The following is a 22,420-nucleotide window of genomic DNA, read 5'->3' as shown; positions in this document are numbered from 1 at the left end:
TCAAAGTGCCATGCCAGGTATTCCACTGGGAATCTAAATACCGGTACATGCAATAAGAAAAGGAAGATGTGGTCCACATGAAAAACTTTTTCTAATTCACTTAGTAAGATTTTCTGATAACCAGAATATTGTCAAACAATGACCAGCATGTAAAAAAACCTGCAGCTTAGCAGCTACTGTGGATGCGCAGAAACCCAGAAGTAACCCTTTCAGGTACTTCCGGGTCGCCGCGGGACGCAACCTGAAAAAATGTAACATGAAGCAAACATAACAGGAGGTATGACTATATATGAAATAGCTGTAGCCCTTATGTACTGCCAATACCACCTGAGTAAAGAAACCAGGCTTGGCTTTAGACTGAGAGAAAGACAAGGGAGCAATGGAACAAGTTCGTTCTCTTAAGATAAATTTTAACTAGTCCAAACTTTGGTAGAAAATTATTGTATACAACTGACAACTGTTTGTCTAGTGAGACCCTGAGAAGTATACCTGTTAGGAGCTAATGTTTATAACAGTGTGCTTTGTAGCCTACTAAGACTATGATATTTCTCAAAGCCAGCCAAAGGTTTCCTAACTACAAGTGAGTTCTCTCTCTTTCTCAAATCTAGGTATCAAGCTAGGAAAATAGTTTGCATTACACATTCCCAGTCAGCAATTGCATGAACTGTATTCAGTTCACATTAACACAGTTCAAGGAGGATTGCAAGCTTGAAATAATTTGTAAGAAAGGATTAGGGTCCAAGAGAAAACCCAGCTAATTAGGCCAATCCCCAGCTTGAAGACAAGACCCTCTTCCCTGATCCACTAAATGGTCACAAGTGGGCGGGGGGGGGGGAAGAGTCTGGTGCTTTTTATTTATTTTCAATATTTCACAAAGTTGTTAGAGCTTGCAGAATGAGACTAAAGTAAAAACATGCACTGGGTAATAAAAACATGATGGAGCTTTTAAAAAACAAACATGAAGTGCAGGATAGAAAATAATTTGTTTTTTTTAATCTATTGCCTTTAGAAGGCATGGGGAAATAATTTGACCACCTAGGGCACAAGTACATTGAAAGTAGGCACTGTGAACTCCCTCTGGAGGTCATTCTGTTCTGGGGTGCCAAAACTGAAAAGGTCTTTTTACTCATAACCACCTGTACCTAACCTGGCAGGAACATACAAAGAAGGGCACCCACTTACTCAAAGAAGCCCAGGGCAGCAAACAAGCAATAAAACAATTTTTAAAACATATTTAAGACATCTAAAAAATGTATATATAAAAAAGAAAATTCATTGTTAAGTGGGTACATGTGAAGAAAATACTTATTGGTTGCAATTTAACCTACTTTTCATCCATTTGGATGGGTGATAAAATAGTTCCTTAAAGATCCATCTGCCACACAAAAATTACTAACAAAAGATCATATGAAAGCAATTTACAATCATAAACAAATTCAGTGCAGCAATAACAACATACCAATGGCTGCACTCTAAAAATATATTTAACTCCCAAAAGTTTGAAGGAGAGAGCAACATTTGGCACCAGAAACCTGTCAATGTAGGGGACAAATGCATTTCTTTTGGGCAGGAATTCCACAACCAGGGTACTACTACAGTGGTACCTCGGGTTATAGATGCTTCAGGTTACAAACACTTCAGGTTACAGACTCCGCTAACCCAGAAATAGTACCTCAGGTTAAGAACTTTGCTTCAGGATGAGAACAGAAATGGCGCTGCGGCAGCAGCGGGAGGCCCCATTAGCTAAAGTGGTACCTCAGGTTAAGAACAGTTTCAGGTTAAGAACGGACCTCCAGAACGAATTAAGTTCTTAACCTGAGGTACCACTGTACAGAGAACTCGCTGTTCCATATTACTGCCAGTGTGCTACACTAATTAACTGGACTATGAGAAGGGCTTCCTTCCCCCACAGCTCTCAAGGTTTGGGTTGGCATTTTTCAATAACATTTTAAGCTACCCTGAACATAGAAAACGACCTTAAACAATTGGTCTATCTATACCAATGCCGTCTACTCCTTGCCCAATACTGTCTTGCACTGCCTGCTCTTAAGGATCTCAGTCGCAAGTCATTCTCATTAAAAGAAGAATGTGTGCTCTACCAAGTTGCTAAGCACAGTACACCATTAAACCTATAAATACAAACCTGCTTTGCAGAAAATGCAGACATGCAAGCCACAATATATGGTTCATGGGCAGCATTTGGCTTGCAATTCATACATTGTATAGTCCTGCTTTAAGCACATCATATTCTATTTAATGGGGGAGAATCCCCTTCAGCTCCCTTCAAGCTCCAATTCTAGATGTAAACTTTGGAAAACACATGATGTAAGTTAGTTATTAAACTTAGTTATTTTGCCATCATGAATTATTTTGCTTATCCATTTCAGGACTCTGAAATGTCTACTGCAGCACTAATTCCAGAGAGTAACCATATTACTCTATTGCAGTAAGAACAACATTTTGTGGTATTTTAAAAACAAGCTTACAGACTCCATGCATCACATTTTGTTTGTGACCGTGGAAATATCCCTGTGATATATTTCCCCTACTAGAACTGACTTTGCCTCAAAGTACATAGCCTGAGGAAGCCAAAGCTCACTGCCAGCAGCAGCATCAATATTGAGAATTATATTAAGAAAAGCAAGTCAAAACTTTTAATGAATAGGAGTGTCTCTAAGGACAACACATCTAAAATAAAACCATGGGACAGAGAGTTGAACTATCTTATGATACTGTAGGAAAATGTAGTTACTATGAAAGGAATTGCTCTTCCATATATGTAACAGATAAGTCTATAATTTAGACACCATTGATAGTCAACCGAAATTAGAATTCAGCACTGCCCCAACCCTCTCCCTAGAAAATGTTGATGTCTTCAGTGGAGAGCTTCCAAGGACCTATGCAGCTATGGGGTAGGATATCCACCTACAATCCAAGTTGATTGGGGGACATATTGCCTTCCCAGACCCCGAGACTATGTCTGAGGTAAACAAGATTATCCCATTCTTCTTCACACTCATGAGAATGGTAGGTGATCTCACTAATGCACTGAACAGTGGCAAGTTGGTGAATTCAATAGTGTGGACTGTTGAACACATCTCACATTACATTTTTGAAGCTATAAGAACAAGATTAATAGTCCAGTCCTATGTATGCTTTTCCAAAAGTGCCAGTGTATTCAATGTTTACTCCCAAATGCAAATATGTACTGAAAGAATAATGCATACAGGACTTAATGTTCATTTAGCACAATATGCGAGGCAATGCTAACAATCAAGCCTTCCTGGTGTTGCCTCTCTGGGATAAGATTGCCTTTACCATATAATAAAGACTTTTCAGTGTTGGTACTATGCTTACAGAATGTCTTGCCATCTGAGATCTACACCAGAGACATTTTAAAAGTGCCAATATATTTTTTAAAATAGATATAGTTAGGCAGGTGTGTTGTTGTTAAAAGTGTTGGTTTTATAGCAGATATTAGACTGTTTGGTTATTTCCTTTGCCAAGTATGACTATTATGAAGTGAAAACAAAATAAAAAAATTCCTTCCAGTAGCACCTTAAAGACCAACTAAGTTAGTACTTGGTATGAGCTTTCGTGTGCATGCACACTTCTTCAGATACACTGAAGCAGAAGTCACCAGACCCTTCTATATAGTGAGACGGTGGGGAGGGGTATTACTCAGAAGGGTGAATTATGAAGTGTTTATTATTAGATTGCTGTAAAAAAAGTGTTTTTATTTTTAAAAAACTAATTATTTTCAGTGCACATTAATAAAAAACAGTTTCCTGATAGTTACACAAACTGATAACTTACATGGCCTATGCAAACTGGGAAGAAAAATCACAACCTTGCTAAATTGAACTGCTTGCCATCATGTTTCAGTGGCTCTAACACTTTACTGAGTGCAAGGCACAGTGATTCAGATTGTTTTCAAACTACTCTTAACAAGCAATAAATTCATTCTTAGGTTTCTGCAACTGCAGTATCACTAGTTTACTTAAAGTAACCAATGATTAATGCATTCAGTATCAATTGATATTTAAGATAGCTACTTTGTGTAACATTAAACTGGCAGATATGCCTGCCATCTCCTCTATAGGTGAAGCTATATCCTAACTGTTGCTGGCCAGGGGTTGGGGTTGTAGGAGTGTGGGAGGCAGTGTTCACCATTTTTTGCCTTTCCAATGCCTTCAATTGGGTGTTTAATTTATGTTGGCATTTTTGGTGAAGTGCTTGGGACCAGAGAATGAATTTAGAATGACATGTAACTTTGTTTATCCCTCTCCTCACCTATAACATGCCCATTCCCCACTCTTTACACCAGCATAACTTTTGCCAGAGGGTTTCTCCTCATGGTAAGTAGATATGCCAGGACAAGTTATTTATGTTGCTGAATAGGGGCAAGAGAGCAAGGGTGAGAGAAGTGCCACATCCTAACATCTCCCAGCTAGCAAATCTGAGGGTTAGGATTGCACCACACTACTGAAGCCTTTAGGTTCAAAAAGCTAGGTGTATTACATTGTTTTAAGGGTCAGGTGCCTCATTGTACAATAAATGAATATTATATGTTACAAATGACAGGCTTCATATTGCAGGGAAGGTACCGAAATCAGTATTCAATCACATTAGAAATTAAATATTACTAAAGTTTGCACCCAACATTATAAGGGGAACATAAACCTGCAAATTCCTTGGAAAGCACTACAGTAATAAAGAAATGTGTTTAAATAATTTTATCATGAAGTAGAAGCCATTTCTTCTCCATGTGTCCAGATATATCATATCAGGATACTAACATAAGGATTTTTAGGCTGTTACTGCCTTGAGGTAACTGTTTATTTACATCTGTATTTCCCAAACTTCTGAGTTCACTGACCCATTTATGAGCATATAAAATTGCCATTGACCCCAACCAAAAATCTTAACAATATAAATGAAATCAGGTCAAGAAATATCAGTAAGCAAACACCTTTTAATCAATCACCACTATTAGGAAGCATAAAATGTACAATATAAGGATTATTATTATAATCTGGAACCACCTTATTAAATGCTGAGACTCCTCACTGGCAAGGGAAGGGCACTCTGTATATATTCCCATGCCCTTTACTTCTGAAGCTCATAGTTCCTAACTATTTTTTTCAAACCATGTTGTGAATTTCTTTCCCACCCAAAGAGCCTTTTTCAGCCCCTAGATCTTTATTCATCCCCTGCACAGTACCATCAACCACTTTGGGAAACACCAATTTAAACGGGTCACATCATGGTATCTAACTGAAATAATACCAAAATTCTGTCCTAAAGCTTGTATACAGGAACATTCACATACTCAGCGAACCATTTCTGTGATATAAAAGAAATTGCTATTTAGCATTAAATGAATACATTCTTACTGCAAAACCATCCAAAGTATCCCTCAAATTTCCTAATTGTATGTAAATTCAAACACAGCCAAGACCTAAATAAATACTGTTATTCTCAAGAGGAATGATCTGATCCCAAACTCCATTAGACAGTAACAGTAGCAATGTGGCAGGTGATCGAAAGTATAATAAAACTTTGTTTCACTCACCAGACATAAAAAGACCACAAACATGACAGCACAGAAAGTAAAATCTGCAAGGATATAGCAATTAGATGAACTGCAGTAATTTTTGCTTAACAGGAAAATGTCCCTTATAATAGATGTTTAATAATAGGTATTTAACAACCAGCAGAATATGAGCTTAACTACATAAACAGCAGTACCTTATGGTATTTAGGAGCGAGGCAACCAACATCACTAATTATTCATTCAATGCTTTTTACAATCACCACCAAGCATTTGAACCTGCTGCCAAATCTCTACCTGGAAGGCCCAACCTGCAAGTTTTACCTATGCTTTTTAACATATCCATTTGGGAATTACTCAGGCGGAGGTCCTAGCCAACCAGACCAGTTCCCTCCATTATGCCTTTTTAAAAGAGGCACCAATGCCCAGATTACAGGAGGAAAGGAATAGGAAATCTACACTCAATCACTCTTCGCAACCTCCCATGAAAATATACCTAACATCTTCCTTCTGTCTGTATGTAGAAGGGGAGAGGATAAAATGGTGAATTAGTCAAGGTCAGGATACAAAGGGGGGGGGGCGGAGAGGGAGGGAGGGAGAGAACACAGATGAAGGAAGAGATAATTCATAGCCAGGAGGGAGGAACTGGTGTCAAAAGACTATTCTTAAAGCACACATAGGGATATACCGAACCCACAAATTAACGAAAACCCTAAAAAAAAAAAATTCTTGCAAGAGTGTCCAAAACGCACGGACTTTATGTTTTATAAAGAGGAATAACACTGTGGACATGCTGCAATATAGATCCACACCAGAGACACGCTACAACAACGCAAAGTATACCTCAAACCCCCCCCCCCTTTCCTATGCGGGAGCAAAGGAGAGGGAATGAATGCCTCGGATTCTTAGAACGGAACCGGGGAGGGCGAGAGGCGAGGGCGGGAAAAGCGGGCGGCGAGGTGTACTGGAGACGGGGGAAACTAGCCAGGCCCAAGCCTGGGGGGGGGTCAGTGTGTGTGTGTGTGTGTGTGTGTGGAGGTGGGTTAGGGGTATCCTCTCGAAGTTTCTGTATTTGCATATAATATTGTGGGGTGGGGGCAGTAGGCTACGAAAATGTGCTGTTTTACACACAAATCTCAAGGCGAACACCTTTGGAGGGGAGGGGGCGAGATATGGCTGTGGGGGCGGGAGGGGGGGGGATGCCTGAGATCCCGCCCCAAGTCTGCGGCAGTCGAGACCACGCAGCTTGTCAGCCGGGCCTGAGCAGCATGGGGGGGGGGCTGTTCGCTCCACATCACCTCCCGCCCGGCAGCAGCAGCAGCACCCCTAAACATCCGGCTCGCCCCCTCCCCTTTCCCGACCGTTAGGAGGGAAGTGGTTGTGGGAGGGGGGAGAACCCTCCTCGCCTTTCCTCAAAAAAAATAAAACACCCACCCACTCAGGCGAGGGGGGGGGGATGAAGAGGCGACCCCCCCCCACACACACACACATACTGCTTCTCCTCACAGGAAAGAGGCAGGGGAGGCTCTCCATCTTGGGGCTCCCCCCCCCACATATATGAAGCAGCCGTCACCCCATTTTATCCCCCCCCCCACAGGTCCTGAGGCGACTGGCCGGGAGGGCGGCCCTCGAGAACGCGCCCCCCCCCCCGCGCGCGCGCTCCCCCCCCCCCACCACCACCCTCGTTTCCCTCACGGATTCTCCCTCGCCCTTCTCCTCACCGATGCCGGGCGCCACATAGACGAAGTAGAGGAAGGAAGAGGAGAGCGAGAAGAAGAAGAGGGCGGCCAGCAGCGAGCGCCGAGGGAGCCTCCAGGGCCTCCGAGGGCTCCGCTGCCACCGCATGGTCCGGCCCCGCCGCGCCCCCGCCGCCGTTCGCCGCGGGAGGAGGAGGAGGAGGGCAGCCCGGCTGAGGAGGAGCGGGAGGGCTGAGGCAGGCGGCGGCGCACTGAGGCTGCTCCTGCTGCTGCTGCTGGTTGTGGAGCTGCGGCGGCGGCGGCGGCGGCTCCTCCTCCCTCTCCCTCAGTCGCCTCTCTCTCGCTCCGTGCGCGCCTCTCCTCGGCTCCGACGCCGCCGCCGCATGAATGAAGAGCCGGCCTCCGAGGGCGCCTCATAAACACCCTCCTTTCCCCCCCCCTCTTTTTTCCCTCCCCCGCTTCCTCCTCTTTCTTGTCCTCCTCCCTCGCCTCCCCTTTTCTCCTCCTCTGCGGTCGCGGCCGAGGTTGGAGCCGGCGGCGGAGAGAGGCTGTAGGGGGCGGAGAGTGGGAGGCGCCAGCGGGAGGCGGAGCCAGGCCCTCACCGAGAGCGCCTCACCTCACGGCCCAAAACGGAGCAGCCCCGAGGCGGAGGCGGAGGCGTCGCCGCTCTCTCGCTCTCCCTTCGCCCAAGCTGAGCCCTGGTGTTACACCGGTAGCTTTTGACCTCCCTCAGACTTTTTTTTTTTTCCTTCCCTCAAAATCAAATTTAATTATACAATCTATTAAGGTACAACCTGTCACAAGCGTCGTCGTTGTTGTTTTTTAATTAAAAAATGGCATCAGGTGTACACGCCATCCATGCATTTAAAAACGAAAACAAAAAAAACAACTATGCTTGGAACCTATTAACTATCATCTTCCTTTTCATTATTCCTCCGCTGCATTTAATACAGTACTGGACACGTCAAGGGCAAACACGTAGGTTGACGTAAAAATAAAAAAATATGCACTTAAAGACGTACGCCTTGCTGCCTTACTGAATATATTGTTATATTTTTCATTTATTCGTTACATTTGTATACCATGCTTTGTCTGAAAGATCTTGGGGCAGTTCGCAGCATCAAGGTATATAATAGAAACAAAATACATAAAACACACAAACACGTTTTGATTACGTTTATCATGTGTTTTGTGCTTTTTATATTCTACCTACGGGTACTGGGCAGCACACAAATAAATAAATAAATGCAAAAGGATATAAGAGGAGCAGTGCTCCTCTGGCAAGGTTGGCCCTTCATCCCGGTGACACACCAACTGTATGATGTGTGTTATACCCCAAAAAAGCAATGTCTAAGTGGAGAAGTGTTCCCATCGTGTTCCCAGACGTCGCTCTGCCTTAACCTGTTTTCTTTAAAGAGACCTCAGTCCGAACATCAGCATCCTGGTCCACATCTTATCTAAACTTCTCTTCTACAATCTTTGCAGTTTGGTATGGTCCATAGTTTGCAATAGCAGGGGATGGTCCATTTCATGCAGTATTCCTGGATGTCTGCTTGTCACTGTACCATAAGAAGCGCAGATAGTTACGGTGGTCTTCTCTCATGAGAAAGAAGTAGAACATTTGTTGGATGTCAGCCATGACAGCTATGCGTTCCTTTCTGAAGCGGAGGAGACCTCTGACCAGCCTGTTGGTCAGGTCTGGGCCGATGTGGAAAGCCTTGTTCAGTAAGAAGCCCTGGAACTGGGGTGCTGGAGTCGATCACTACTCTGATCTGCCCAGGTTTCTGTGGACGGTACACACTAAAGAATGGGAGGTACCAGAATTCTTCACAGTGGTGAAGGGTTCTGCATGTACGTTCGCTAACATCTTGTCCATGAAATCGACAAAATGGCTTTTCATCCCTTTTCCCTTGCCTCATGTGCATGTACTACCACTCGGTAATGTTTTTAGAGTCTCCGTCAAATTCCAGTATTTAACAGTTATATCTGACTTGGTTCTTCATAACTTAATCAGGAAATACTGCTGCAATTTGTACAGACCCAAATTTGTGAAAGTAAGGTAGATCTTTTTACCATAATGAATATATTTAAATATCTTGTCTCACAGTGAAGCATTGGATATATATCGTAGATATGTGAAGAAAGCTTGACTTGTGTTTTTTTAAAAAAATAAGTTGGCCTCTCTTTGTTTATCACTGCTAACTGTCCAGATATCGGAATCTTTCAGTGGCTCGTTCTGTGTTCTTGTTTATATGGAGTTGTGTCTAAATTTTTTATGGAGTTGAAAGGGGTGGGCGCCACTACCAAGAAGGCCCTCTGTCTGGTTCCCTGTAACCTCACTTCTCGCAGTGAGGGAACCACCAGAAGGCCCTCGGCGCTGAACCTCAGTGTCCGGGCTGAACAATGGGGGTGGAGACGCTCCTTCAGGTATACAGGACCGAGGCCATTTAGGGCTTTAAAGGTCAGCACCAACACTTTGAATTGTGTTCGGAAATCACAATTTAAAATGACAAAGAGAAAAAATAAAAGCAATTTAAAAACAAAAACGGAGCCCTCTCTGCCCAGCAGCCGTAGAAGCACTCCTTTATGGAGCCTGTCAGGCCCCGCCCCAAGCCAGGTGGAGAGAAGCAGGGCAGGGCCCTTCAGGCTCCCAGCAGGTCAGTCCTGGCTCTGGACACCAGCGCACATATTGAGAGTGAACTGTATCTGTTTCCTACCCAAGCTGAAGAGGTCAAAGAACTCTGGTCTAGCCAGGGTTCGGTTGCTTTGCCCATCCAATACATCTTCACAGCCTGCTCCGGATGCCCTGCAGTGAAAACCCTGGCCAGGCTTACCTGATTGCAAGACCGGCCACCGTTTTCCACACCACAAACCTGAGTGCAGCGGACACCCACCTCTGTCCTGGCTCATTCACAGCTGGTTTTGGCGTCCTTTCCACTGCCGCTGGAGCTGCTTCAGCTGAAGAACCTGAAGAGTGTGCCGGAGGAGAGCTATTTGGGTGTAAGTCAGTTGGGTGCTTCTCCCTGCTACATTCACGACACCTGACCTTGGTCAGATGTTCCTTTGCCATGTCGTCCTTGGTCCTTTAGCAAGGCTTACCGCTCTCCCAGTGGCTCCTCTCTGAACTCTCTGCATTTGGTCAAAGGGTGTGGTTTCTTGTGCAATGGACAGGCTGACTCCGTCAACTTCTCCATCTTGGGCTTGCTGGCATCGTCTAACACGTCTGTCTTCCTCACTGAAAGCACTAATTTGGGTGTGATGTCCCTAGTGGATTTATTCTCTTTGTAAGAATCTCCATAGAGGGACGCGGGTGGCGCTGTGGGTTAAACCACAGAGCCCAGGACATGCCAATCAGAAGGTTGGCGGTTCAAATCCCCGCAAGGGGGTGAGCTCCCGTTGCTCGGTCCCTGCTCCTGCCCACCTAGCAGTTCGAAAGCACATCAAAGTGCAAGTAGATAAATACCTTCCAGTGGGAAGGTAAACGGCATTTCCATGCGCTGCTCTGATTTGCCAGAAGCAGCTTAGTCATGCTGGCCACATGACCCTGAAGCTGTACGCTGGCTCCCTTGGCCAATAAAGAGAGATGAGCGTCGCAACCCCAGAGTCAGTCACGACTGGACCTAATGGTCAGGGGTCCCTTTAAGAATTTCCATAGAATCCAGCCAAGTCAGTTTGTGGGTCACTTCTTTCTTTCATGATCTGTGTTACAAATGGAAAAACAGTTGTGAAAGGGGGATAGGCACCACCATGCTTTTCTTTGTAGGTGGTGACCTCTGTACCCCACCTTTTGTGTAGAGGTAGCAGAAGCTTAGCTGTGATTTCTTTCTGGGACATGTGTTGATCAAGACACACAAGGCCAGGTAGCTGTTGATTTCTTTTAGCTGCTGCCAGCCTCAATAGTATGTCTGCCAAGTCCCACAGTTTGATCCCTCATAGTCAATTTTGTTTTTTGTTTTTTTTGTTTTTTTAATAAATTTTTTATTAATTTCCAATTTTTAACAAACACAAAAATAACATAAAAACAAACACAAATAATCATAATTTCTTTACCTTATTTCCATAAACCTCTTTTCCCGGACTTCCCCATGCCTTCCCCTTTTTGCATCCTTTATTTTAACAATTGTTCAGCAACCCTTTTTAGCCAATTAAATATAAATTCATTCTCCTTTTCAATTTCACCCTAAACCAAACACAATTTACCGCTGCAATTCTACGTCTTCCTCTCCCTCAGCATTTTAGCACTCCTCAATTTTATAGTAGCTCTTAAGATATATTTTAAACTTCTTCCAATCTTCTTCCACAGTCTCTTTCTCTTGGTCGCGGATTCTGCCGGTCATTTCTGCCAGTCCCATAAAGTCGATCACTTTCGCCTGCCATTCCTCCAGCGTGGGTAACCTCATAGTCAATTTTGGAAAAGACTGAAGTCATGGCGCTCCTAAACTTGCTGGGGTGCTAGTTTTTGTTCATCCACTAGAGCTGCATGGATGCATCTTGCCTGATCTGAGGAAGCAGGCCCTAGCCATGTGGTCAAAAGGGTCAGTTCCTCCTCTCAGAAGGCTCCCAGAATTTAGAATATTAAAACCACAATAGCAGTTTTGAGCCACACGGTAACACTGCTGCCGAAAGTCCTTGACTCTCTTAGCTGTGGCAGAAAGGATAGGAATATCTTCCTTAAGAAGTTTGCTTTTTTTTTTACCCCTGCTTTTAGCTGTGCCTTTTTCTCTAGAGTTTTATTCCTGTAATCTTCCAGTTTAGCTGCTTGAGAAGGTATGTGAGCTTTGCAATGGGGAATTAGCACTTCCATGGAATTGCAGTGGAGAAGGCTTCCTGGGTGTGGAGAGTTACAGAGTTGCAAAAATTTGCAAGGAAAAGCAGGATGCACTTTACTTGCTGATTTAGACTTTAAAACATTGTTTGCATTTGTAAATTGCTCTGGGAGACCAACAGGGCTAGTTTCACATGTACAAAGGGAAGGCTGATTTGTAAACCACTTTCATCTTTACACATGCAAATTCTTGTTCGAGAGACTGTCCTTACTGTACCATCTGGAGATTTTGCTGTCTTTCTGGATAGTATTAACAAGACTCCCCAAAGCTTTCGTACATAGATTCATTGAAGATAATCAAGGCACATGTAGAAATATTACCCACATTCCAACAGGCTGTTCTATGGCTCTGAATGAAGATGGTTAGAAGCTTTCTGTGAAGTTCTCTGTGGAGCTCTGTAAGGATGAAGTGCATTCGCCCTTCTTCTTGGGTTTGCGATAACTAGACTGCCACTAGTTTACAAAGGAGGAAGGGATGTTTCTTCCCGCTCTGGCCAGAGCCAATAGGTAAAGGTAAAGGTACCCCTGCCCGTGCGGGCCAGTCTTGACAGACTCTGGGGTTGTGCGCCCATCTCACTCAAGAGGCCAAGGGCCAGCGCTGTCCGGAGACACTTCCGGGTCACGTGGCCAGCATGACAAAGCTGCATCTGGCGAGCCAGCGCAGCACACAGAAACGCCGTTTACCTTCCCGCCAATAAGCGGTCCCTATTTATCTACTTGCACCCGGGGGTGCTTTCGAACTGCTAGGTCGACAGGCGCTGGGACCGAGCAGCGGGAGCGCACCCCGCCGCGGGGATTCGAACCGCCGACCTTTCGATCGGCAAGCCCTAGGCGCTGAGGCTTTTACCCACAGCGCCACCCGCGTCCCTGCCAGAGCCAATAGAAGGGAGATATTTTCCCACTCTCTGGCAGAGCCAATAGAAAGTAGACTATTCCTGTGCCTACATTTCCTAACCTGCCTTGGGGTCTAAAAAGGGGGAAAGGCACTATCTTTTCTGAAAGGGGCAGCATTGTTATTCCTTCTACCTACTACTAATACACAGATTTGCTATCACTAAATAACTGACCGGGGTGTGTGTGCAGAACAGTTGGGCTGCCCTGATATAGATATTAACCAGCCAAAGGCTTGGTTGAAGAGGAATGATTTCACCTGGCACTTAAAGGTGTGTACAGTGGTACCTCGGGTTACAGGCGCTTCAGGTTACAGACTCCACTAATTCAGAAATAGTACCTTGGGTTAAGAACTTTGCTTCAGGATGAGAACAGAAATCGTGCTCCGGCAGTGCAGCAGCAGTGCAAGGCCCCATTAGCTAAAATGGTACCTCAGGTTAAGAACAGTTTCAGGTTAAGAATTGACCTCCAAAATGAATTAAGTTCTTAATCTGAGGTACCACTGTACTTGAAGGTGTCCCCCAAACCTCTTTGGGGAGAATGGAATCTAACCCCACATTGAAGGTTCCATGGGGCTGAAGAGCACTCTCCGAGCATCACCCTCTGGAAACAATCATCTAAGTAGCACTGGAACTACAGCAAAGCAATGCCACCCACCCCTAACTCAGACAGCTGCTCCAGAAGGATACTGTGGTTGATGGTATCAAAAGCAGCTGATAGGCTGAGGAGAATTAACAAGGACACATTTCCCCTGTCTCGCTCTTGACAGAGGTCATTATACAGGGCAACTAAAACAGTTTCTGTGCCAAAACTGGCCTAACCCCAATTGAAATGGAGCTAGAAAATCAGTTTCATCCAAGACTGCCTGGATCTGATCTCCCTCCCCCGCCCCCACCCCCGCCCCCACTCAAGAATCTTGCCCCACAAGGGGGAAAGCAACTGACCAATAGTTTGTTAGATTTTCCAAGTCCAGGGAGGGTTTCTTAAGGAGTGGTTCTACCACTGCTTCCTTCAAGCAGGCAGGGACCACCCCTGGCCCAGCCAGCTGTCCCTTCCTTGCTAGTTTTTATCAGCTAAGATGTGCAAGGGTCCAGAGTGCAAGCTCAACAACTTTTGGGGTGTCCTGATTTTTACTTGTTGAAATATGGCAACCTTACTTTTGCTGCCTTCACTGCCACTAAGTAGTTCGATGAAGAACCCTCACCAGTGTTTGACTGTGTTCAAGCAGAGTCTCCCTCCACTCACATTCTGTTGGAGAACAATGTTTTAATGTACTCTGCTCTGGAATCAAATTTTGTAAACTTCCCTGGAAGCAAATCTGATTGAATAAGCATAAACATAACCCATAAGTATTTCCTATGGGGCAAAATAGCAGCTGCCAGGGTGTGGGAAGAGATTTACAGTGGAAAGCAGCATGGGAACAGGAAGGGGGATAAATCCTCATCTGAATACCCGCCACAGTATGATCATATATCTTAAATAGTCTATGTTGCGTGCATGCAACATATGTTGCGTTATTTATCAATTACATTTCCCCCTGCATTTCTTCCAAGGAGCACAGGGCAGTGTCTGCATCACCTCCTGTTCTCCCCATAACAACCTGGTGAGGTAGGTTAGGCTGAGTAATCGTGACCTGTCAATGTCACCCACTGAGTTTCATGTCTGAGTGATGACTTGCACTGGGATCACGTGTGCCCAGAAATCCAAGTCCGCCCCCCTGTCTCCTGTGTGGTGTCTGGGTTTGGATGCTGCCAAGCCTGACCTGGCTGCCTGTTGCCAAGAGCATTGTCTGACCCCGGCAACATGATTTGTAGAGGTGCAGTAGGGTTGTTAGAGGAACATATACACATGGGCACTCAGGTGGAATTAAAGGCAAGCAGAGACTTAATTGCTACTTTACATTGTGTTCCTCTTTTGACCTGGATTTCCAAATAATGAATCATCAGGGCATGGTTTTCGTACCAGGTTCACTCTGACTTTGTGCAACCAAGGGCTTCTGAGATTTTAGGCTGACTTCAAAAGGAACATGAAGGTGTAAAACAACAGTGTTGAGAAGATGAAAAGTAATTCTTAGCTAAATTCATGTGGCAGGGAAATCTTCTGTCCAGATGTGTAGCAGTAGAGCCCTGTGATATAACCAGTTTATCTAGTGATAAATGTGCCCTACATGATGTAGGCATTTTTTAAGGAAGTGGTTCTCTAGGTGGAGTTATCTAACTTCCCCAAATGTCCAGCCTGCAATATATACTGGTAGTTTCACACTCTGTAGTTCTCTCCAGCAGCAGAGAGCTGCAGGACAAATTTACAGGAAAGATTCCTCCTTTTGGAGGTAATACCTGTTTCATAGTTTTATAACTGAGCAGGTATGATGACTGGGGTGCAGAAGCAAAGCACACAGCAGCCTGTGCTAGATTCACAGCACTATCACTTTCAAGGCTGATGCAGCATTACTACAGCTGGGTCCAGAAATTTAGGGATGTAGTGGTTAGAGTGTTGGACTAGGACCTGGGAGTGCAGGGTTCAAATCCCCCCTCACTGGATGATCTTGGGCCAGTTACTGCCTCTCAGTCTAACCTCTCTCACAGAGATCACATGACAAGAAGGAGAACCATGTATGGCACCTTAACTTCCTTGGGGTGAAAATTTGAATATAAATGCAATAAACAAACAAATTATGCATCTCCTATCCCTAGTTTGTGAGGGCATCTTTAAATCAATTCCCCAGGCAATAGCAGGGATATAGAGAATATTCCTAGAAGAAAAAGTGGCTTGGGGTGGACAGGACTGTGGATAAGTGGATAGTATTAATGCAATATGCTCTGTTTTTGTGTATATAACAGCAGGGTGAGTGTCGAGGTGAGAAGGCAGACAATCAATGAGAACAGAGAAACAGAAAGGCAGAAAAAGTCTTGTGGGGTTGTTGTTTTTTTTACAGAGAAGAGGCAAGTGGTGAATAATAATGCAGCCAGAGACCACTGCCTTTTTCTGCCACTCCTGCTTCCTTTTCATTTGACATGCTATTGCTCTGATTCAATTTCTTCTGCACTGTGAGCCCATTTTCCTGCACTCTACACCATTTGCCTTGTACGTCAGTAGAGTTCCCTTTCACATTATTAGCTAGGAAAACCACCCACTGGCCTCTGACTAACATCTCAGAGCCAAACTAGATGCGATGTTAAATGCATCTTTGCATTTCACAATGCACAGATTTTTTTTAAAAATGTCACTTGCATCATCGAGGGAGGGAGGCGATAATAATTATCAGGATCACAGCAGCCACAGGAGAGCAATTTGACCTTTTCTTCCTTTGTTTTGGTCCTTGAAGAAAATCCCTCTCCTGCAGATGGCATTTACACTGGAGGACATCCCCCTTCAGTGCCACTAGCAGCTTCAAGGGAGGGATTTTCCTCGGGACTGAAGCAGAAGAGGAGATTGTTATGTTCCACTCTCATGCTTGCTGCAAACTCAATAACCCACTCTGGATTGTATTTGCACTTTTTAAAACCTCTATGTTAAATGCAAATAGACATTTAATATCACATCTAGTTTGTCGCTCCAAAGGAGGGAATGCAAAAGAATATTTTAGGAAATATTTGGATTTTTTTGGTGCAATGCGGACGTTCTTTGCTCGTCTCTTCCATTTCACACATTATATTTTATGTGTACCCCCAAAAAGGTAACACACAGATGAGACATGAAGTTTCTATCTTCCATATAGAACAACACAGGAGAGAGGAGGAAGCGTGAGCTGAATACCTGCCCTCAAATGCTGTGTGTGTCTGAAAGCCTGGCATCCTTTGCCCCCTCCCCCCATATCTGTTGGGAGGGTTTGGGTTCCTCATTGTTGAGAGGGTGGAGGAGACCGAATGCAGATCCAAGTGTAGCATGGCTTCAGTGGTCAGCTCCAGAGGCGTAGGAAGGTCAGGTGGTACCCAGTGTGGAAAATTTCTTGTCACTCCCCCCCCCAATTGATTTTAAAACATTTTTGGTTTTTTGCCTGCAAGAATGGTTTTATGTTATTTCATATTTTCTTACAAAGGAATGTGGATTCTGGGCCTCTGATAACAAGTAGGCGACTATGGACAGATACTTAAATCTACGGGATGGATTGTGTTTTGGCTTGTGTTGTTTTATTTATTGTTTATTTATTTAATAAAATTTCTCTTTTAAAAACCTGCAAAGTGGTTTACCAAAACAAAAAAACAAAAAAAAACACACACCACAGCAGTAAAATCAAGAAAAATCAGCTGCGTGCAGGGGGTGGGGCGAAGGCAAGGCAAGGCCTAATCTACTTGGCGTAATGTCATTTTCTTCACAAAGGCTAACTTTCCAGGACCCGGGAAGCCCAGCGGAGGGTAAGGCAGAAGGGTGGTTCATAAAAAACTTAAAAAAAAAAAGCCTGCTCCAAAGGTCTTATCTTCCTAAACTAGGGATTATATAGCTATATCTGAAATTCCATGCATATCAGTTAATATCTTGACCCTGCTCCACTGAATTGAAATTTCAGCCTTCACGACATAGGAAATTGGCCAAGTAAACAGCTGTTTTCGTGGAGCAGTGTCAAGATATTAACTGATACGCATGGAATTTCATATACAGTCATACCTCGGGTTACAGACGCCTCAGGTTGCGTGTTTTTGGGTTGCGTACTGCACCAAACGCGGAAGTACCAGAATGGGTTACTTCCGGGTTTCGGCGCTCACACATGCGCAGAAATACTAAATCGCGCTTTGCGCATGCGCAGAAGTGCCTAATCGCAACCCTCACATGCCTCCTGCATGGATCACGTTCGCAACCTGAGCATCCACTGTATAGCTACATAATCCCTTGTGTAGTAAGATAAGACCTTTGGAGCAGGCATTTTCAAAAAAAAGTTTTTTATGAACTGCCCTAATAGGGCAGTAATTGTTCCTTGATAATCTGTAACCCCCTCTCCATGATAGCACCTGGGGCGGCCTCCCCCCTTTCCTACGCCCCTGGTAAGCTCCTCCTGAGCACGAGAGGAGGAGCCACCGGCCACAGGACCCATAGAGCTCCACACTCAGCCCCTCCTGATGATGCGATGTTGTGCATGCACCGTGCTCATGATGTCACACGCAGGGCATGTGCTGGGCGCCCTCAATCTTGGGTGCAAGTCGGCTCCCCTGCCAGCAGATGTTTGCACTGTACATATAGGGGATCAACCTCTCAGCATAAGCAATACTGAAAAATAAAAATGCTGGGGCTGCTTTGTAAGATCTTGCAGCTGTATTGGTTCACACATTACCTAGAGTACCTGAAGATAACCAAGGAATTATATAGAAGCATTCCTACCCAGGGAATTCCTTACGGCCTCTAAGATTATCTCCCACTGCTGATCAACTTGTTAGATGCAGTCTTGTCATGTTCTACAGTGATACCTCGGGTTAAGTACCTAATTCATTCTGGAGGTCCGTTCTTAACCTGAAACTGTTCTTAACCTGAAGCACCACTTTAGTTAATGCGGCCTCCTGCTGCTGCTGTGCCGCCGCTGCACAATTTCTGTTCCCATCCTGAAGCAAAGTTCTTAACCCGAGAAACTATTTCTGGGTTAACGGAGTCTGTAACCTGAAGAGTATGTAACCTGAAGCGTATGTAACCCGAGGTACCACTGTACTTGGGGCGAAAAAAATTCAACCAGATCTTGGTACCTCGGGATGCGAACAGGATCCGTTCCGGAGCCCCGTTCGCATCCTGAATAGAACGTAAGACGCGACGGCGCATGTGCGCGGGGCGCGTTTTGCTGCTTCCGTGCATGCGCGTGACATCATTTTTAGCGTCTGCGCATGCGCAAGTAGCGGAACCCAGAAGTAATGTGCTCCGTTACTTCCGGGTTGCCGTGGAGCTCAACCCGAAAGCGCTCAGCCTGAAGCACATTCAACCCAAGGTATGACTGTACTGTGGTTCTTGCAATGGATGAAGAAAGGGACACATCTCTGCTTGAAAACAAGACAATTCAGTGTTCTTTTCCATAACTGTATGTTCTGAGCATGTGCAAAACACCTACCCATACAACTACCCAGCTCCTGGCTGCTGGACATTTGTGAGAAAGGCTTGCAAGAGGTCCCCAAGCACACTTAATTTTTAAAAGCAAGCGGTGGGGAAAAAATGGGCTGCACCTCTTACTCTACATGCATGCTTTCTGTTGTTTTATGTGTGCTGCCTGGATAGCCTTGACATCTTCATTGGAACTGATGTCTGTAAAAAGCAGAAAAAAGAGGTACTCCTGTCACTTATCAAACTCAGTAGCATTCCTACTTAATATCCTTGTTTTATTGTGCACCTTTTACTGCATGTGAGTGAAGGTAGTACTGGCTCAGTATTAACAGATCTGAACAAATATTTAATGCATTCTACTGCCTTGTTAAACAGACAGCTTTAATGAGAAGCATTAATCGAGCAAATGCTGAGCACAAGTCTTTAAATGTCTGACATAATTTGAGCTACGGGGAAAATGGCCACTTATGCACACCTGTAAGTGGCAAATCTCATTGGGCCTGTCTATAGTTTAAAAGAGGGGTGACTAACCAGTGGCCCTCCAAATGTTGTTGGACTACAACTCTCATCAGCTCCTACCACTGGACAACCAACAACATCTTGCAGGGCCACAGACTCCCCATCCTTGGCTTGATTTTTATTATGATTACAAATATGAATATGATTTGCCCAGGGTAAGGTTAAACATTTAAAACAAACCTCTACTAGCAACTGCATTTTTGTTAGGACAATCAGCTGCTAAAACAGCAGAAATGCAAGATACATAATTGAAGGTGAAAGTCTGCTATCAATGTGTGTACAAAGTACAAGAGACCAGGTCCTTACCCTAACGAGAAATATAAGTTGCTGCGAGACACTTTTGCAGAAAGTGATGAATAAATGCAGCTCACAGTAACAGGATAAGACATCGGTGGAAGGGGAAGAAGATGAATGCAGGCGATAAGAGGGGAGTTGAGGAGGGAATTTAAGGAAGACAGATTGCCTCACACTTGTTAGATCTTTCTGGACATATGGAGCAAGGAGGGAGAAGTGGCAGAGTCAGCTGAGTGAATGAAGAGATCTTCAGTTGGCTGAAGGTTCTGGAGAAGCAAAGGTCGCTGTCTGGGGATACAAGAGTGGTGTGATAAAGGCAGGAGAAGGGTAACGGATAGCTTTGAAGATGAGGACACAGAGTTTGTGCTGAATCCAAAGGCGGACTCCAGAGAGGGAAATCACACGTTCAGAGCAACAAAGGAAAGTGAACGATTTGACAGCAGAGTCTGGGATGGTAATAATAATAATAATAATAATAATAATAATAATAATAATAATAATTTATTATTTATACCCCGCCCATCTGGCTGGGTTTCCCCAGCCACTCTGGGCGGCTTCCAACAAAACACTAAAATACAATAACCTATTAAACATTAACATCTTCCCTAAACAGGGCTGCCTTTAGATGTCTTCTAAAAGTTTGGTAGTTATTTTTCTCTTTGACATCTGGTGGGAGGGCGTTTCACGGGGGGGGGGGGCGCCACTACCCAGAAGGCCCTCTGCCTGCTTCCCTGTAACTTGGCTTCTCGCAGGGAGGGAACCGCCAGAAGGCCCTCAGCGCTGGGCCTCAGTGTCCGGGCAGAACGATGGAGGTGGAGACGCTCCTTCAGGTATACTGGACTGAGGCCATTTAGGGCTGCACCCAAAGGGCAAAAAGGAATGATACAGTGAAACCTCGGGTTACAGACGCTTTAGGTTACAGACGCTTCAGGTTACAGACTCCGCTGACCCAGAAATAGTACCTCAGGTTAAGAACTTTGCTTCAGGATGAGAACAGAAATCATGCAGCGGTGGCATGGCGGCAGCAGGAGGACTCATTAGCTAAAGTGGTGCTTCAGGTTAAGAACAGTTTCAGGTTAAGAACGGACCTCCAGAACGAATTAAGTTCTTAACCTGTAAATTAAGTTCTCCACTGTAAATGGAGAAAAGTGCTGTCCTTTCAGCGGTGGCATTTTTTTTCTTATTAAACTGCTGGCTTTATGTACTCAGACACATGCGCCAGTCAGTTGTGCTACTTTGCCCTGGTGCAGCAACTTTGCCCTGGTAATTAGCACTATTGCTGAACTGAATGATTCCATTTTCTTTTTTTTTTGTTCCAGCACTTATCGCGGCTGGCAATGGAGGAGGAGGAGTTTGGATTTGATATCCCGCTTTATCACTACCCGAAGGAGTCTCAAAGCGGCTAACATTCTCCTTTCCCTTCCTCCCCCACAACAAACACTCTGTGAGGTGAGTGGGGCTGAGAGACTTCAAAGAAGTGTGACTAGCCCAAGGTCACCCAGCAGCTGCATGTGGAGGAGCGGAGACGCGAACTCGGTTCCCCAGATTACGAGACTACCGCTCTTAACCACTGCACCACACTGGCTCTCACAATGGCTGATGCAACAGGAGCAGGTTTGCACAAACAAATGCTCATACGCATGTGATATGAGCTGCTGTTGCTTTTATTTAAAACCAAGCAAATGGGGAGGAGGGGAATGGTTTTGACAGGGATAACACCCATCTGTAATACATTACCCGTTTCTTAGGCTTCAAGTGACTGTGAGGATGTAAGCTGAGGAAGGTTAAAGGGAACAAATTGAATGAGTAAAGTCTGTGGGGAATAAACAGGAACAAAACATAATGGAAAAGATCACAGGAGAATGCTGCTCTAGGGATATTAATGCACCGTAATGGCACATTTTCCTTTTAGTATGTCTTTGTATTAGTGTTCTGAATCTACCAAACAGTCTATGTTTATATAGCTTTCTTCTGAAAAATCTTGCTTGGCTCTACCATTTGACTTCAAATTTGACATCTTAATTCTGGTCCTGCATCTTTTTTATTTTATTTATCTTCCTTTTTTAAAAAAATAAATAAACACCCTTATATTGACATGTAACATACAAAATTCCTCTCATACACATGTTTTTGGCATCTGTCACAATGGAGTATGCCAAAAGTGACCTCCCTGGGATGCATGCACATATTTAAACAATATTCCCTATATTACAAAGGACCCTCAAAATAAAAATGCATTATTTAAAAAAACAAAACCTAAAATGGCGAAGCATAATTTCTAGTATCTATGAGGGTGTGCATATGTGACTAGAATAATTTTGAAGGGCTAAATCCCACCCTCACCCCTTTTGGCAAGCAACTGGGGGGGTTTCACATTCATTATTCTAGCATCCTTACATTTGGCTGGAATCCGAGAATTGCAGATACTTGGGTATTGTGCTGGAATCATATTGCCATTTCTGTTTATATCCATATATAGAATAATATAGAATAAAGTCTTGCCACTCACTCAGAAAGGAGTCTTCTTTTATTTGGCCTCTGCCTAAAAGAAGTTTTGGGGATAACTTTTCTGCTAGCAATGTTATCCTTACTTGATTATGACATTCTTCTTTAGTAATCACTTCT

At 44.3% G+C, this 22,420-nt stretch overlaps 1 protein-coding gene and 1 long non-coding RNA gene across 3 annotated transcripts in view; both read right to left on the bottom strand.

Moving 5' to 3' along the window:
- B4GALT5 (beta-1,4-galactosyltransferase 5) overlaps positions 1-10,176 on the bottom strand; it is a 51,275-nt gene extending 41,099 nt beyond the window's left edge. Inside the window, exon 1 of one of the 2 annotated variants that reach the window (XM_079979771.1) lies at positions 10,146-10,176. In XM_079979771.1, coding sequence (XP_079835897.1) covers positions 10,146-10,161 — 16 coding nt within the window. In that variant the 5' untranslated portion in view covers positions 10,162-10,176. Of the gene's footprint in view, positions 1-7,275; positions 7,777-10,145 lie in introns of those variants that run through there. The other variant, XM_079979770.1, reaches the window with a different exon arrangement.
- Positions 10,177-10,885: 709 nt separating this feature from the next.
- LOC307218094 lies at positions 10,886-20,053 on the bottom strand. Its single transcript, XR_013839762.1, has 3 exons — positions 19,970-20,053; positions 19,105-19,183; positions 10,886-10,950 (listed from the first exon to the last, which is right to left on the bottom strand). It is a non-coding gene; the product is annotated as an uncharacterized lncRNA (long non-coding RNA).
- Between the last annotated feature and the right edge of the window lie 2,367 nt (positions 20,054-22,420).

Source organism: Podarcis cretensis, assembly GCF_951804945.1.
Source record: "Podarcis cretensis genome assembly, chromosome: 6".
Taxonomy (NCBI): Eukaryota; Metazoa; Chordata; class Lepidosauria; order Squamata; family Lacertidae; genus Podarcis; species Podarcis cretensis.
Note: the sequence above shows the minus strand (reverse complement) of the source record. Positions and strands in the feature narration are given on the sequence as shown.